Source organism: Vollenhovia emeryi, unplaced genomic scaffold, assembly GCF_000949405.1.
Source record: "Vollenhovia emeryi isolate VEMERY1.0 unplaced genomic scaffold, V.emery_V1.0 DF939123.1, whole genome shotgun sequence".
Lineage (NCBI taxonomy): Eukaryota > Metazoa > Arthropoda > Insecta > Hymenoptera > Formicidae > Vollenhovia > Vollenhovia emeryi.
Window position 1 is genome coordinate 3434446 of NW_011967243.1, and position 17107 is coordinate 3451552.

The 17107-nt window shown below is 46.2% G+C and overlaps 5 protein-coding genes across 11 annotated transcripts in view; 1 reads left to right on the plus strand and 4 right to left on the minus strand.

Moving 5' to 3' along the window:
- The window catches only part of LOC105569736 (very low-density lipoprotein receptor-like), a 37660-nt gene extending 32026 nt beyond the window's left edge, over positions 1 to 5634 (minus strand). For 3 of the 4 annotated variants that reach the window (XM_012026429.1, XM_012026428.1, XM_012026426.1), the window contains exon 1: positions 5482 to 5633. In XM_012026429.1, the coding sequence (XP_011881819.1) occupies positions 5482 to 5560 (79 nt within the window). In that variant the 5' untranslated portion in view covers positions 5561 to 5633. Of the gene's footprint in view, positions 1 to 5481 lie in introns of all 4 variants that reach the window. The other variant, XM_012026425.1, reaches the window with a different exon arrangement.
- LOC105569733 overlaps positions 1 to 17107 on the plus strand; it is a 22932-nt gene that overhangs the window by 3096 nt on the left and 2729 nt on the right. Inside the window, exons 1-2 of one of the 2 annotated variants that reach the window (XM_012026422.1) lie at positions 15846 to 15893; positions 16102 to 16156. The exons of the other annotated variant lie outside the window; for it this stretch is intronic. The gene's annotated coding sequence lies outside the window, so the exon portion shown is untranslated. Of the gene's footprint in view, positions 1 to 15845; positions 15894 to 16101; positions 16157 to 17107 lie in introns of those variants that run through there. 2 annotated transcript variants of the gene reach the window in all.
- LOC105569735 (WD repeat domain-containing protein 83) lies at positions 8985 to 12549 on the minus strand. 3 transcript variants are annotated; one of them, XR_001009536.1, is made up of 5 exons: positions 11795 to 12549; positions 10882 to 11125; positions 9987 to 10213; positions 9413 to 9890; positions 8985 to 9191 (listed from the first exon to the last, which is right to left on the minus strand). XR_001009536.1 is itself a non-coding variant. In XM_012026424.1 (4 exons), the coding sequence occupies exons 1-4, from the start codon at positions 11865 to 11867 to the stop codon at positions 9517 to 9519; spliced, it is 918 nt and encodes a 305-aa protein (XP_011881814.1). In that variant the 5' UTR covers positions 11868 to 12549; the 3' UTR covers positions 9364 to 9516. The 3 variants fall into 3 exon arrangements, 1 of the variants encoding a protein (XP_011881814.1); XR_001009535.1 differs by having other exon boundaries at positions 8985 to 9340; XM_012026424.1 differs by lacking the exon at positions 8985 to 9191 and having other exon boundaries at positions 9364 to 9890.
- LOC105569799 (upstream activation factor subunit spp27-like) lies at positions 13158 to 17009 on the minus strand (the record flags this gene model as incomplete). The annotated part of the gene is made up of 3 exons (XM_012026528.1): positions 13158 to 14547; positions 14716 to 14948; positions 16745 to 17009. Coding segments are annotated over 3 exons (645 nt in total), but the record flags the coding sequence as incomplete, so codon positions are not given.
- The window catches only part of LOC105569732 (upstream activation factor subunit spp27-like), a 10650-nt gene continuing 6700 nt past the window's right edge, over positions 13158 to 17107 (minus strand). The window contains exon 7 of the transcript XR_001009534.1: positions 13158 to 13732. The gene's annotated coding sequence lies outside the window, so the exon portion shown is untranslated. The remainder of the gene's footprint in view (positions 13733 to 17107) is intronic.

Sequence of the window (17107 nt, forward strand, 5' to 3'; positions counted from 1 at the left end):
GTATAATTTAATCCGAAAAATTAACCAGCAGAAACGCTATTTAATTGGTTTATCCGATGGAAATTTTTCTCAGCGCGGTTAAATCCAAGCCAGGCAGCAGATCGATCTGAGATCGATCGAGGCTCTTGCGAATTCACGCGCGCGCGAGTCGATCCGCGAAACACCGTGACAACTCCCGGCGGGAATCTCCGGCGTGTGTGCCCATTATTTCCGCCGCGTTTTTCGGCGCTACCTCATGAATTCCTCGGTGAAATTATCGGACGACGTTAGACAGGCCGGTGGAAATGTCGGAGCGACTGGACCGCGCGCGCGTGTCCGCGTATTTGCGCGCGCGGCCAGAACCGATCAAATAAACGTCCGCGACCAACGGAGCTCCATTCCGCTGGTTTGCGCGCGGCGCCTGAATCTGCCGGAAGAATCATTACGCTAATTGCGCCCGCATGTCTGTAACTAGCGTGTCTCCCCGCCGCGCCTCTGTTCGCGGTGCGCGTAAACTGAAAACGTATCTCGCTTAACGCGCTGGAAACTCGTGCCCTGCGAATTCCACGAGCCCCGCGGTTGAAGCGTAAACGCACGACAGCGGCGCGATTTATTAATTCGTTTCGCCGACAAATTCCCCCCCTCGCCCGAGACAATCTCCCCGTCTCCACGTTCGAGACTTCGGGGATTAAGCGGGCGAATCGGCAGCCTCGCTCGAGAGGAATCGGGGGGAGACAAATTTACTTTGTCAGACTCGCCCGCGACTTTCGTTTCCCCGCGATACAGCTCTGACATTTTTATTTCCGTCCGCGACATGACGGACGAAATGTCAGCTTGCGGTCTCGCTTCAACGCCCAGGAATATTACTCGTAAATCAAACATTCAATCGGACAATTTTTAATTCACTGAGAGAAAGAGAGAGAGAGAGGAAGCGGAGTTAATCAGATCTCTTTATTTGAATTGTCCGAGTATTCGCAATTGTACGAGATAAAGAAGCGCGCGCGCGCGCGCGTGCGGGGACGTGCAAAAGTTTTTTCTTCCTCTTTCCTTTTCTATTTTTTTAAAAAAAGATCCGCATATGGGTCGCGATGCTCTAATCTTGGTTTAACCTACATTCGCGCGATCGGGACATGTGTGTAATACAGTTAACAAGCGCAAATATAAATACCCGAGTGGAATTCTAATTCTATTACGTCGGAGCGAGTTTGGAAAAAAAGAAATCCGCGGTGACATTAAGGCGACATCAAGATTTGAAAATCCTCCGCGTATCGCGCTAAGAATATAATAAGACGATCATCCGTTTGTGCATGTCGCGTGCAAGTAGCAGAAACTGTGACGCGCTTTTTACCTCTGAGCAAAATTCTTCGACCTGCGTCGACTAGATATATTGTTTACCCGTTGTTTACTTGCGAACCTCGCGCGCCTTGCAGACGTCATTATTGCAAAAGCCGCCAACAAAGCGGCGTTGACTGCGCTCCGTTTGTCTCTCGACGACGCTAACATATTATATATGCGGTGTAACATTTAACAAACGCGTATAAATACTCGACTGAAACGCCAAGTTTGTGACGCCGGGTCAAGCTTAAAAAAAATCTACGATATTAAGGTGATATTAGAGTGAAATCTACAATGTTCGATACGCTCGAAACATTTATCGACCATGCACACGGAGGGAATTTTTTCTTAAAATTTATCCTAAAAATCATGTAATCGTGGGACGACGCGGCATATCGAAAATTTTACCATACATTTTGCTAGTGGAGGAAAGTCCCCTGTTATGAGATAGGATCCTAATATGGGACAGCGGGGTTTCTGTTAAATTAATAGGCGTCATCGGTTGACTCCACCGTGAATTTATTGCCCTTCGAGTTAACAGTTGACCAGAAAATGAAACACCGGGCCTCAGGCATTTAACATCCTGTCTTGGCTCTTATTCCTTCGCCTGTGATTTCAAGAGCCTCATGAATCTATTAATTGTTTCGAAATTAAAATAATTTTGCCGTTCGCATTCGACACGAGAACACCTTCGCGCGCCACTCGATGAAAGTCTCCTGTTATAAGATAAGCTCCTAATATGAGATAGCCTGGTTTTTGTTAAATTAATAAGGCATCGTCTAAGGGTTTCATCGTGAATTTATTGCCCTTGGAGCGAGATCTGTTTGGCGGAAAATTGATCGTGTAATCGTTGCGAAAAAAAGATTTGCGACTGAATTTGGGCGTTGAAAACCTGCTGTCTCATATTAGAAACCTATCTCATAATAGAGAACTTTCCTCTAATTGTGCTTAAGCCAGCGGCACACGATACTGTTTTGGCTACTGGATTTCTTGCAAGAGCCAATAAGGATGCAGAGTCTCGGATCAGGGGGTCAATTCTGTATCTTACAATACAGCGAAAATGTTGAAAGTGAGCGGCTTTGTCTCTTTCCAAGGAGACGATTAGAAAAAGAGACAAAGCTACTCACCTTCAGCATTTTCACTATAGTGTGAGATACAGAATTAAGGATAAATCCTGATCAGGCGAAATGGTATCGCGTGCCGCTGGCTTTAGTATACATTTTACTAGTAGAATGTATGGTAAAATTAAAAAAAAACTCTCATACGGTTCTTCAAAATGCCACGCTGTCCCACGATTACACGATTTTCAAGGTAAATTTTAAGAGAAAATCCTCTTGCACGATTGCACAAGTATACAATTTATCAACCTGCACAAATGTATTTATTGGCTGTTAAATAGAATGTTTCTAGCAAAGAGCACATTGTAGATCAGGCTTGAGGGTAGATTGTCCCAACCATCGGACAACTTATTTCTACCCTTTGGCCAACATCCATTGCCTCCGTCCGACAAAAACAATTAGAAAGAGAGAAAGGACGTTAACCTAAAGGGTAAAAGGTTAGTCGACAATGAAACAATCGACCCCAAGTCAGAAGATTCGAAATTCCTTCTGCACATCGAGCTAAGAATACAACAGGACGCTCGCCCGCCTATACACGCGAGGAACAGAAACCGTAACGCGCTTTCGCTTCTAAGAAAATTCCTCGACTTACGTCGACCAATTGTTTGCTCGCTATTTATTTCTTATTTGTCTCGAACGTCGCGCGCCTCGCAAAATTTACCGCCGTGGACGTGAAAACAAATCGACGCTCAATGGCTCAGAGGGGCTCAACTCTCGAATCATCCGCGGGAGAAACGTATGGGAAAATTTTACCCTTACAGTCGACAGTTGATCAGCTGAGAGCCATAGCGAATTTTCTCAAATCTCCGCGTACGTTTCTCCCGCGAATGACACGAGCCCCAGCTGCTCCATTTTCTCTCGACGACGTTAATATCCCATCTGTGCACACATCTCGCCACGGCGGGATCGGAAACGTACGTTGGCTCAATGAAAAAGAGCGAGTGCGTGCGCGACCATTGACAAGACTACGCTCGTCTCGCCCGTCGCACTTATGTAACGTGCAACGTTGGCGTCAGCTGAATCGAACGTCTCGGCCGCGGCGCTTTTTCGAGGGGGGGCTCCTCGTCCGGTTTCGCGCGCGCTCCGGAGGGATGCTGCGAGGGCGACCGTCGCCGCGGCGACGGGACGGGAGCACGTGAGCATCTCCTCGCTCGCTCTCGGAAACGCGACGCACGAACCCGGTCACCTTGGAAACGGTCCGAATTCCAATTTAGATTAGCGCCGTTAATTTCTAAGGCCCGGTTTCACCAAACGTCGCGCTTAACTTTAATCTTGGTTTTAATTCACCTTTGTCTCTTTCTAAGATTAACAGTTAGAAAGAGACAAAGAATGAATTAAGCTACGCTTAAAGTTAAGCGGCGTTGATGAAACCGGGCCTTATTTAGGCCCAGTTTCACCAAACGTCGCTTAACTTTAATTTTAGTTTAATTCACGCCTGTCTCTTTCTAAAGTAATATTTAGAAAGACACAAAGAATGAATTAAGCTACGCTTAAAGTTAAGCGACGTTGATGAAACCGGGCCTTGTTTAGGCCCAGTTTCACCAACGTCGTTTAACTTTAATCTTAGTTTAATTTAAGTTTGTCACTTTCTAGAGTAACATTTAGAAAGAGACAAAGAACGAATTAAGCTACGCTTAAAGTTAAGCGACGTTGATGAAACCGGGCCTTATTTAGGCCCAGTTTCACCAAACGTCGCTTAACTTTAATCTTAGTTTAATTCACGCCTGTCTCTTTCTAAAGTAATATTTAGAAAGAAACAAAGAATGAATTAAGCCAAGATTAAAGTTGAGCGACGTTGGTGAAACCGGGCCTTGTTTAGGCCCAGTTTCACCAACGTCGCTCAACTTTAATCTTAGTTTAATTCACGTTTGTCTCTTTCTAGAGTAACATTTAGAAAGAGTCAAAGAACGAATTAAGCTTCAAGTTAAGCGACGTTGGCGAAACCAGGCCTAAGGCCCGGTTGCATCAACGTCACGTAATGTTAACTGTAGCTTAATTCACGTTTGTCTCTTTCTAACTGTTCCCCCTGGAAAGAGACAAAGAATAAATTAAGCTAAGCTCAAAGTAAAGCGACGTTGGTGAAACCGGGCCTAAATAAGGCCGAAATAATGTAACTGTAGCTTAATTCACTCTTCGTCTCTTTCTGTTTCCCTTGGAGAGAGACAGAGAGTGAATTAAGCTAAGCTCAAAGTTAAGTGACGCTGGTGAAACCAGGCCTAAGAGTTTTTAACGCGACGGTACCAAGCGGATCTCGCTCGACCTCCGCGAGGCGCCGATTCGACGTAACGATCACGTGATTTTCCCCGAGCTGCGACGCGCGACGAGGGCTGCTCGATCCTCGGACGGGAGCCGTTCCCGACGAGGGCGGAAATTTCGGAGATGGACTCTCGCGGGGCGAGAGAAACGGCCGCCATGAAATCCCCCCCTCTCGCGTCCTCACGCCGGCGTGTTTTTTAGAGGCTTCGCAAAATCATCTCGTCTCTCGCTCTCTCTCTCCCTCTTTCGAAATAATACTCGATGTCACAGTGCCATTAGTCTCTGACGCGCGTCTCGTATTAACATCGAACGACGATAGCGACGACGTTGGACTGTCAATAACGGCGCGTACGACTGCGATTGTAAATAAATCGATTGTCCCTCGAAATCTGGCGGCGGCCAATAACGCGGGATAAATAATCCGCCCTCGATGAAAGGAGAGAAAGAGAGACAGACAGAACGAACGTTAAAATCCTTCATTGACGCGCCTCGCGGTAGGGGTAGGGGGAGGGCAACGGCAGTAAAGGCGAGCCAAGTCATAACTGAGAAACTCGGCGGAATGCCGCGGTAGCCGTCGAGGCGGGACAGGTGTCGCCAATTTTCGCGGAGGGTCGCGGATGCAGCTGGGGTGTATACGAGCCAGGCTCCTCAGGACCAGGCTCTCCCCTCCCCTCCCCCCACCCAACAATCCCCCTCGCCCGCGCCCCTCGCGCTACCCTCTCGGTCGCTCGACGGAGACGTTTCGCGTGCTGGTGGGGAAGGAAAGAAAAAAAATTAAGCTGTACGGACTTACTGTCGGTCGAGAAGGCGTCCGCGGCTGCCAGCACGGCCAGCGCGACGAGCAGCAGCGCGCCACGGGATTCTCGCCCCATAACAACCCTCTTTCTTCTCACGGTCGTGTCCTTCGTGCCTTCGTTCCACCACTGTGTCACGGCGAACCACCACCACCACCACCACCACTACTACCACCACCGTCGTCGTCGCCGCCGCCGCCGCCGCCGCCGTCAACCACCACCGCCACCCCAGCGGCAGCGGGCACCACCACCGTTGCCAACCTCTCTCTCTCTCCCGGTGCTTCCTGCCGCGACAGTTTCTTCTCCCCGCCTCTCGCCCCCGGAGCTCCGGGGGTTTCTCGCTCGCGCTCTTCCCCTCTCGCTCGCGCTCCCGTTCCTCCTCTCGCCCTCGCGAATATCGATCAACAATAACAACAACGGCGCGTACTGCTCGCGGCCGGAGCGGCGATCACTGGCGGAGCCTCCGAGCGAGACCACGCGGTCCAGTGGCCGCCGGCATCGGGTAACCGTCGATCGGACGTCTCTCGCTCTCTCGCTCAGTCTTCCGCGGCGGCCCGCGCAACCTTCGGCCGCCTCGTCTGTCAGCCAGCCAGCCAGCCAGTCAGTCGGCCGCTCTCCTTCTCGCGCGGCAAGAAAAAATACACTCCGCGAAGTGGTGAGACCGACCGGCCCGCCCCGTGTGCGACCACCTCCGTGCGCGTCTCGCGAGGTCTATCCGTCCTTCTCCCTCGCCTTTCCTCGCCCGCCGCGCCGCGCCGACAGTGGCGGATTATCGCGCCGAGGCGTCAGCGCCCTCCGGTCTCCGGCGGGGCCCTCGGGGCGGATCTCCAACGCCGGTGGCCCGACCTGCAAAAGGTCCCCGTAACGCAAACGTTCATCCACCTCTCGCGGCGGGGATTTCAAGTCCGCCGGAATTCCGGGCGAGTGCTCGCGCGCGCGCTACTACCACCGCGCGAGAGAACGAGAGAGAACGAGCCGGGATTTCATTCGCTCGCGACAAGTGAGAACATTATAACGGGTCGTTAGCGCGTTCCCGCGTCCGCAAAGCTTGAAAACAAAACTCGCCCGATCCTCGTGGTGAATTTCTCAAATCAGACGAGGTGGTCGAGAGTCACTTCGCGCCCGGGGAGCTTGAAAACGCGACTCTCGTGCGCTCGTCGAACCACGCGTTGCAACACGTAACGTCTAATTCGGCAGTTTCACGAGCATCTAATATCGCGTTGCAACAATACTCGGCGAAAACTCTCTCTCTCTCTCCTTCCCCCTCGCACTCACTCGCTCTCTCGTTCCTTCTTCCCCCCCGCCCGATGCGTTTCTTGATTGAAAATGTTTACCAGCGGGGCAGGAAGCCTCGAAATTAGTTCAAATCCCGCGTCCTTTAATCCGCCACTGCGAGACTCAGCCGGTTTCTCTCGCTCTCCGTCGGCTTCTCTCTGCCACGCTCGATCGCCCCAGCGAGTTTAACGCCGCTCTCTCTATCTCCCTCTCTCCTTCGCGCGCTCTCCCGGGCGAGACTACGGCCCTCCTCCCCCACCCCCCCCCCCCCCCCCCCCCCCCCCCCCCCCCCCCCACCCCCCCCCCCCCCCCCCCCCACCCCCCCCCCCCCCCCCCGCCCCCCCCCCCCCCCCCCCCCCCCCCCCCACCCCCCGGCCCCCCCCCCCCCCCCCCCCCCCCCCCCCCCGCCCCCCTTTCTCGCCCCGCCCGTCGCCCCCCGGCGACGAAACGCGAAGACGTCAGGCGCTCGAGGGAGCGATGTTCACGCGTGTCGCACGCGGCGGTATCGCGCGTATCGTATGACACGAGCGGTCCAACCCGGGAGGGGCCGAGGGCGAGCCTCGCCACACACTCGCTCCTTCCGACGGGACGGGAAATGAAGACGCGAGATTTTTTACGCGTCGCCTGCGCGCGCGCACGCACGCACGCACGCACGCAACTGTACACCTGTGCGCGAATCATGCGTCATTCCCGAATGGAAATCTCTCGGTTTTCCATTCCAGTTTGCCAGCGGATGGAATCTGCATTCCAGTTGTTTGTTTCCCGCGCGGACACTAATATTTAGCCGTTTGAGAACACATCGCTCGCCCGACAAACGTGTCCCGGGGATTCCCAAGGGAATCGAGAACGATACACGGCAGCGTGAAACCGTATACAGTACTGACCCTTTGCCAATTTCCTGCGTAAAGATGTACGCTGGGGCTGCTCTCGCGAGAGGATCAAAATGATGCGGATTAAAATGACCCTGTGCCGCGATTGGTCGAATCTGGAATTTCATTGAATAGAATTTCAACGTGACGCTACGAGATTTCAGATCTGACCAATCGCAGCGCAGGGTCGTTTTGACCGTCTCGCGAAAGCAGCCCCGATTACAGAGTACTGAAATTTTTGCGGGAACTTGGCGGTTTCGGTAGTCCTTCGTTCTATTTAGAGTAACCAAGCGAATAGGATATACAGGGTGTTGAAAAAGAACCATTCAATATTTATATGGTAGATAGGACACGCCGTACTGAGTAGAGAGACCTAAATAAACATAGATCGAAAACTCGACCGTTCCTGAGATATTAACATTTTCGTATGTTAGTATCATATGATCAACTTGGGTGGCTTCTACGTCGCATGCGACGTGAAAAGATAATCCGTCTAAATTATTATCTCGATATTTACAGGTGTTCCACATTACCTACCATTTCCATACACGCTCGACATCTTTTTCTTACGGCCTGTGTCCACGATGCTAGTTCTGAGAGATCTGTAGCCAATCAACTTGCAGCTATTTCGTAAAAGCTGCAAACTGATTGGCTACACATTTCTCGAAACCAGAACTTGGACCAAGTCCTAGCATCGTGGATACAGACCTTCAAAGCTTTGTGTCCACGATTCAAGAACTGTGTCCAGGTTCTAGTTCCAAGAAATGCGCAACCAATCAACCTGTATCTTTTATGGAAAAGCTGCAAGTTGATTGGCTACGCATTTCTTGAAACTACTTGGAACTTGGACACAGTTCTTGGATCGTGGACACGAGGCTTTACAGAATCGCGGACTCTCGAAAAGTTCAGGTCTCTGTCTCGAATTATTTCACAAGCACGTTGGATACGGTCGCGTACTATAATTCTTTCAAGTCATTCATCGGCGAAGAATACACTATGCTTTTCAAATATCCCCATAAAAAAATACGTCCAATGGATAAAATCAGGGGATCGAGGGTAGTTGGGGTGGACTACTTATTTGTAACATAAAATGTGAATTTAAAGAACACGTTAAAAATGTGTAAAATATAATTCATCCCGCCCGCCGAAATTAAAGTAAAACTTACTCACGAGCGGCCGGATTGACAAGAGACTATTGTAATTTCTTGATCCGTTAAAACAATGTTCGCCAGTTGATTTTGTACTAAGAATGGCAACATCTATTCTGATTGAAGACCAAAGGACAAGATCACTCGAACCAGCGGAACGTCTGGAGTAACGTTTACAATTTTCACAAAAACTGTCAAGTGGACTAGCGATTATGTATTAAATAGTTCGACCTGAAAAAATAACTATTTTTTTTATTAAAAATATAGTACACGTCCACAATAAACATTCAATTGGTAAAAAAAACCTATATAAACTATTAAAGACTACCTTCAATTTACTTTGTACATGAAGGTATGCACGAGGGGATAACAACAGGTTTGTTTTCCGTTCCTGCACTGGTGAACTAGTGCAGTAAGCTAGAATGAGAAAAAATATACTTGTCTTAAGGAACGTCTACAATAGATGAACTAAGAGTAGGGGTAAAGAAATGCATCATTTCCATTTCTTATTCCTACTTCAGCTCTGACGCTTGCTCTCGGCGAACCAGAGCGCAGTTCGACCAGTGCTGTAAATATTTAAAAAAATTATGCCTGTACTTAATCTTTTACACTGATAAAAGGTTATATAGTTTTCTTACTTCTTACTGCTTACTTCCAACGTAGACGGTCCTTTACTCAAATTTATCGCACTAGTTCACCAGTGCAGCAACAGAAAGTAAGCCTAGTGACACGAGCTTCGTCACTACTCGCTATCCGCGTGAGACTGTGTGCTCCACATCAATACATTAGATCCGTTAGAAGCCAAAAAGCAGTTCTTCTGCGGATGAACGCTTATAGATACAGTCGGATGCTTGGTCGGCTTGAAACCTGAAAGCTTCGCGGTCACTTTCTGAGTTACGAGATCCCAAATCCACAACTTCCCGTCCGCCGAGCCGGAGAGGATCTTCGTGTCCTGACAGTCCACGCTCGATTCCAGGCACAGATCGTCGCCGGTGTGCCCCGTGAACTCGCCGAGCAGCTCGGACGAGTCCTTGTCGATCAATCTGATCACGTCGCCCGCGCAACTAACGACTAGGCACTGCCCGTCCCTGGTGAAACTGGCGCACGTGATTGCATCTACGAAGTTTGCGTAAGTCGGTTTTTTTTTGTAGAATGTTACGTTACTCTCTAACCAAAATAAAATCCGTTGTATTAACTCGTGAGTTTTCTTACCCCCCATAGTATCCGCACAAAGTTCACCCTGCCGTATGTCGTACGTGCGCACTTTGCCGTCGAAAGAGCCGGACAAGATTTCATGATCCGAAACCCTCACGCTCGAAATTGCGTCCTTGGCTTCGTTCAGGGTCGTCACCGCTTCCTGCGCCTTGGAACGTCCGTCCCAACACATCACGCTGTTATCGCGCGATCCAGAAACGATCATTGACGATTCTTCGTTAAATCTATAGTGGGAAACATTGGGGTCAGCCGAGAGAACTTATGTTTTACAAATGGCGCAGTGTGTTCACATTAGGCTTGCTTTCTGTTCCTACGCTGGTGAACTAGTGCAATAAATTAGAGTGAGACAAGCATATTTTTTCTCATTCTAACTTACTGCATTAGTTCACCAGTACAGAAACAGAAAACAAACCTATTGTCACAACTCTGGGTTTGTTTTTTATAGCTGAACTGACTGCACTCGTTCGGAGATTATCCGTTTCCCTCCACACTAGAAGAAAGATAAACTCTGAACCAGTGCGACACGTTTAGAACTTGAATGTTGTGCAGAATAATTGGGCCTATTCTTTATATCTCAACTGGTTGCACTAGTTCAGAGTTTATCTTTCTCCTAATGTGGAGGGAAAGAGATAATCTCTGAACCAGTGCAGGCAGTTCAGCTACGAGGAATAGGCCCAATTATTCTGCGCGACATTCAAGTTCCAAACGCATTGCACCTATCTCTAATTAGGGCAAAATTTAATTTGTGTCACTGGCGAATAAACACCCTCGTACCCTCGTACTTATAAATCTTAACAAATCCGTTTGCAGTGCGATTCTTAGTGCATGATTTTCGAACAAAATACAGCAATAATCTTAACTCGTCAGCTCCAACTGCAGACAATACACAGACCTGACTGTCGTGACCGGCCCTGCATGGCCTCTGAAGCGACGCACAGGCGTGCCCGTTGCCACGTCCCAGATAATCACAGACTTGTCCAATCCGCAAGACACCAACTGGCTGCTGTCGCAGGACGCGCAGGCGTCCATCACCTCGTCACCGTGTCCGCCATATGTTTTTAACGTAACAGGCTTGTACGGATTCCATAGCTTCAGCTTCCTGTCCGAGCCGCATGTTATGCAGTACGCACCGTCCACTACAACGCAAAATCATCAGTTTCCACCTACATGCGCCTGATAAATCTGGTTTCTCACTTTCTGCTAAACTGCCCAGAAAACATTTTGCGCGCAAACAACTGGCGTTGTGACGACGCACTGGGCTATTCATTTTCCTCGGGTAAGAAGGGACGGATAATCGACTAACTTCTGGTTAACATTCAGGTCAGTTTCACAATCATCAATCGACTGTTAAGGGCCAGTTTTACAAACGTCGTTTAACCGCTAACCCATGGTTAATTGATCCTCTCTCTTCTTGGATAACAAGATAAAGAAAGATAGGAAGTCGACTGAACTATGGTTAACAGTTAACCGACGTTTGTGAAACTGGACCTAACTAGTGTTCAGTCAACTCCCTATCTTTTTCCATCTTAGGTCCAGTTTCACGAACGTCGGTTAACTGTTAACTAGAGTTCAGTCGACTTCCTATCTTTCTCAATCTTGTTGTCCAAGAAGAGACAGAGGATCAATTAACTATGGGTTAGCGGTTAAACGACGTTTGTGAAACTGGCCATTATTATTTACGAAGAGACAGAGGATCAGTTAACCTTCGGCTAGCAGTAAACCAATGTTCGTGAAATTAGCCCTTAACCAGTAAACGGAAAACCGGGCCAGAAAATAACGGTGCACCAAGCACGAACAAATCTTACCACTGAATCGTACAGATCTGACGGCCCCTTGCTTGCAGTCGATTTCCTTCTCGAACTTGTACTCAATATTCATTTTTCTCTGCTTCTTAAGACGCGAGCTTGTGTGTATTCGAGTTCCGTGCTAATCTTCTTACTGGAACATTCTTACGACTTAACTGAACTCTTCATTATCGAACGTCGTTCTTACGACTTGAACGAACTTAACCTCTTATTGGAATTATCAGAACAGAGGCAGTACAGTACGTAATAGGCCACGGTTAATGATTTGACGAAGCCGAACATCCAAAATACTATTTCAGAAATGATTTCTATATCTTACTAATCGGGTGTGAAACTTAAACGACAGTTAGAAAATATTACATGCGATGATACCGAAGCGCCGAGCAGAAAAACTCTTCGCGTCGCGCAACGCATGCCCCAATCCAATGTGCTTCTGTTTGCCCCAACGACCAATACCGTTACTTTCATCGTAAATGAAACGACGGTATTGGCCGTTGGGGCAAAGTGAAGCGTGGGGCATACGACGCGAACCTAGAGATGCAAACTTTGGGTCTCCACCATAGACATAGTATATCTAGACTGCTGGTTGGCGGAGTGGGGGTAGAGCTCACGTAGAAAAGGATGCACTCTGTTTCGTGTCTGTGCGTTCTCTCTCGCACACGCGAAAAGAGGGGATAAGGGAAGCAGTTACTAACCTGTGCGAGAGAGAACGCACAGACACGAAACAGAGTGCATCCTTTTCTACGTGAGCTCTACCCCCACTCCTGAAATTTGAGAGAACCAGCAGTCTAGATATACTATGTCTATGGTCTCCACTCTCCAGCGCGGTCGAGTGCTGCACCCGGTGCTCTCGCGCACTCAGCGCAAACCGTGTCCGTCTACTGCGCAGACGCTGCGCTGGCGCTTTAAGCGGGAAGCACACACACACTTTTGCATAAGTGCATAAGCATATGCATAACGAATTTGATTGGTCCATTTCCTTATGCATTTGCTTATAGACCAATCAAATTCGTTTTCAAACTAGAAGAGATAGCTGTACAAACACAAAGAAACTCATGACATTCATATTTGGATTGCGAGGCAGGCGGAATGACAATCAGCACGTTGTATCGTTCTTGGAAGATGAGCTTGACCATTTGTAAAATTTAAGTTATTTCTGAAATAGTTGTGCAAACTTGTATACGCATAAATGTCTCAATAATATTGATATGTAATGAAAGGGAAAAACACCATTTCAAGTGAATACACACATTGTGAATAATCAATCGGGTCATACATGTATTTGGAATACAGGATAGATATGTCGGGTCACACATGTAAAAAAGAAGTGCTAAGAAATAACTGAAATAAATTACACAAGTTCAAAAAAAAATGAAAGCAATACTTTTTAATGACATTTCGAAATACATTTCACGGAACATTACAGTTTAAATAGTTCTTTTTCCTTTTCAGAGAAATCAGTTCGTATCCTAATTTATCACTCCGTACGCATTTTTTTTCCCCCATGTAGGTATGCAATGCTTTCGTAAACTGCAATGATCTCATTCGTGTGGCTTTTCTCATGACTTAGGCCAGCATTTCTTTAATTTATATTCAAAATACACGAATTTTACATATGTCGAAGCTCGGCCAGATGTATGCGGTTAAGACTCCGCACCTCGCTTCGTGAGCCTATTATTTTATTTCCTACACTTCAACAGCCAGTGGTCGCTGCACTGTGACTTTAATCATTTAATATGCTTATAGATACCTTTCAATGAATATATTGTTTTACCATTAGATCTTAAACGTTAGATTCAATTTTTACACCAAGAAACCTATATTACGACAATAATTAGTAATTACATGATAATACAATTAAACTTTGCTTACATTTGCATGTGTATCTATTATACAGAAAAGGTACAGAATATTAATTTTCCGAGTGATTGACTTCGCCTCCAAGGCGAAAGGAACAATATGCGGACGTTCAAAAGAAAAAAAAGAAAAAACAAAGAGAGAAGTCAATCATTCTGTTACATCCATGTTCCGGAAGAAATATTTTCAATATAAAAAAGGTAGAGGAATAATACAAAAATACTGTAAAACTAGCGCCAGATTACGTACAATTTATAGTATTTGCAGAAATTGATCATTCGCCAGTATAAACCATCCATACTGCTTGTGAATTCAACGATCTGTGGTTTGCCATATAGTGTAGCTCTACACATAAACCTACGAATTCATTAATTCGCAGTGATTTGCGCCCTTTGACTTTGTAGGGAAATGGTTCCGTTACCAAATTGACGTGAACGGTAAACAATATACATGCACTTGGTGAATCCTCCCATCTGCATCGCTAATTGATCTCACGTGACTGGCAAATGGCAAATTTAAAAATCGCAAATTGTGCATAGCCTGACATTAACTTAAATGGTTACAATGAGCGGCAGAGTACGTCGGAATGGTGTAAACATGGTCTAAAGTCTTAAGTCGCAAGAAATACCTTTTGTGTTTCATGTATATGTATGTATCGTGTGAGAAAGATGAAGAGGTGCACGAGGCGCACCCTGGAATATGTTATGTATATGTATATAACTTGTCGGAGATCGGGATTAAAGAATGATTTAATCTAGAAAGTGATATTTGAGGTATTTTTCATCTAGAAAGTGATATTTGAGGTATTTCATCATACCAAAAGCTCTGAAACGCTTTACGCCGATTACCTTCACTAATTCCTCATCACAAATCGCAAACTGTCTATTCATAGGGTCCTGTAAAAAGTCATTTTCTTGGCAACATGATTTTTGTTAAGTACATGCATGTAATATATGTATATATATTTTTTCCTCTAAGATATAGCGAAGGAAATAGTAAAAAGAAAATTTCAAGATATAGGAAATAAGTACATCAAGATTAAATTGATTACAAATAATACTTACATAAAGATTCCTCTTTTTGATGATACTCCATACTTTCTTCACGACTTGAAGTCGAGTCATTTTTTCTGCGCCAACAACCGCGGCGAGCTCCGGAGACAACGTGATAGCACGCATCACACGCGTGTAACCCCCTCTCTTCTTTGCTGTTCTACCCGGAGCCTTTTTGTTTTTACCCCAGTCCTCGTCGCTATCACTATCGCTTCCCTTCTTCTTTCCTTTCTTTCCGGGCTTAGCTACAAAAAATAAATTAACACATTTCACGTGAGATTTTTAAGATGGAATCATGCCAGGGAATAAAACTGTTCTGAATACAGTACAAAGAATTAAGGCTCCTGGTCCCTGAGCCGAGAACTCCGCGATGACGGTGGCGACATAGTCGCTAGCAGTAGGAATAAGAACCCTGTCCTAACGACTTACCGCATGATAAGTGAATTTATCATAGGTGCATTTGGTGAGCTCGCTGTCACGCTACCAACGCAAACGCTACCAAAGCTGTTCGTGGAGCCAATTTTAGTCGAATATCTTTTTATTTTAAAACAGCACGCAAGAATTCTCAGCGTGTCATTGCTCGCCTCTGACAGCGTGGGATAAATACTCGTGCAGTGCCCTCACGCTGTCGCCGGCTGAAGTATTAAGGTGCAATTTCACGTGTTGCTGAAATAAGCAAGTGGAGCGACAGATCTGGGGCCCGATTCTCGAAATCATTCGAAGAAGAAACGTATGCGAAAATTCTGCTCTTACAGAAAAGTTGCAAGTTGATTGGCTATTCGCAGGGCTTTAACCAATCGACTTTCAACTTTTCTGTCAGAGCAGAATGTTCGTATACGTTTCTTCTTCGAATGATTTCGAGAATCGGGCCCCTGTCGCTCTTATTTCAGCGGCTAAAATTTTGTAGTTTGAACAGTTTCAACTACAAAGTTAAGCCTATCACACAATGCGAGGCAACAGGCAACAGGAATAGGGAATAGAATTTTTGATGCGTTGGATTGGTTGAAGGAAAATTTCCGACGAATCCAACGCGTCAAAAATTCTATTCCCTATTCCTGTTGCCTCGCATTGTGTGATAGGCTTTAACGTTCAAACGTTGTACTATGTAATGTGGCAGCACTGTAATATAGTGCGACGTACTATCGCAGTACATCGCCGACGATGGCAAACATCACGTCCTGTGTTTCACAGTAATAGCATTCTTTTCATAGCAATTGCAACAACTGCATTATTTTCAAATTCGACTTTACGTTCATAAATGAATTTGTTACAATTTAGTAACCAATTGTAATATTTTTTTGAAGCCATAACTCGGATTTATTCTGCTTTCCTAGAAAACACAATAGAAATATAGAAAATAATTATTGAATAATTCTGATGAAAATTCATTCCAAACAGTTTCATAATATGCACCTTAATTGGTACTGCACGTTTGAGGTCCTGTCGCTCGAAGGTTAGAACTGTCTTTTAAACACAGATTTGCTGCTTCTTGCTATTTTTCATGTGCCATACTTAGTTGCTGCTGTAACAATTCTGCGACAAAAGTAATCACGTGACCCTTTTTGTCGCTGAAACGGCCGGTTCGAGCGACACGTGAAAATGCACCTTTAGGCGTGAAAAGTGACAGATTGACAACACAATTTATTCTTGCGTGGATTTTCGTAATTATTCCTTTTACACTAGTTCTGTTACGTGTGACCTATTCGTGAAACCTCTAAAAAGCTCCGAAAACTAAGATTAGCGAGGAATTCTAATCGTAGAAAGACATTTTCCACTCTTTTTGGCAGTGTCAAATCATGTGTTTTCCTGCATAATTAAGCTAACTTTGACGTTTACTGTAGAGTTGTTTATTAGCTGCCAAGGGAAAAGGATAGTTTACGGAGTCTTTAGGAAGTGTGCTAAAACGGACTAAAGTGTACTTTTGGTCGAATATCTTTTTATTTGGAAATGCCACGCAAGAATTCTTGGTGTGTCATTTCTCGCTTCTGACGTCAAAATTCAATATGGCCGCAGTGACAACCCAGGAGCCTTAATATCTTCCTTTTTTTAGGTGTAACTTTAGGTTTCTTTGGACTGTATTCCTCGTCACTAGCATCATCATCGCTAGCGCTTTCCTCATCATCGGAGGATCCCTTCTTACGCTTGTTAGGAGTTTTTTTAGCAGGATTTCGCTTACCTGGCTTTTTCTCCTCCTCTTCTTCAGATCCTTCTTCCTCTTCCTCTTCGCCATCCTCGGACTCTTCACGAGCGGCCTTCTTCTTTTTCTTTCCTCCACCGTGTTTCTCTTGGAGGCATTCTATCGAAATACATTTCACGGAACATTACAGTTTAAATAGTTCTTTTTCCTTTTCAGAGAAATCAGTTCGTATCCTAATTTATCACTCCGTACGCATTTTTTTCCCCC

Coding starts and splice junctions, on each gene's coding strand:
- LOC105569735 (XM_012026424.1), bottom strand. CDS start 11,867: ATGAATATTGAGTACAAGTTCGAGAAGGAAATCGACTGCAAGCAAGGG. Junction 10,214..10,881: donor GGGCCGGTCACGACAGTCAG/GTCTGTGTATTG, acceptor TTCCCACTATAG/ATTTAACGAAGAATCGTCAA. Junction 9,891..9,986: donor TTGTGCGGATACTATGGGGG/GTAAGAAAACTC, acceptor CAAACTTCGTAG/ATGCAATCACGTGCGCCAGT.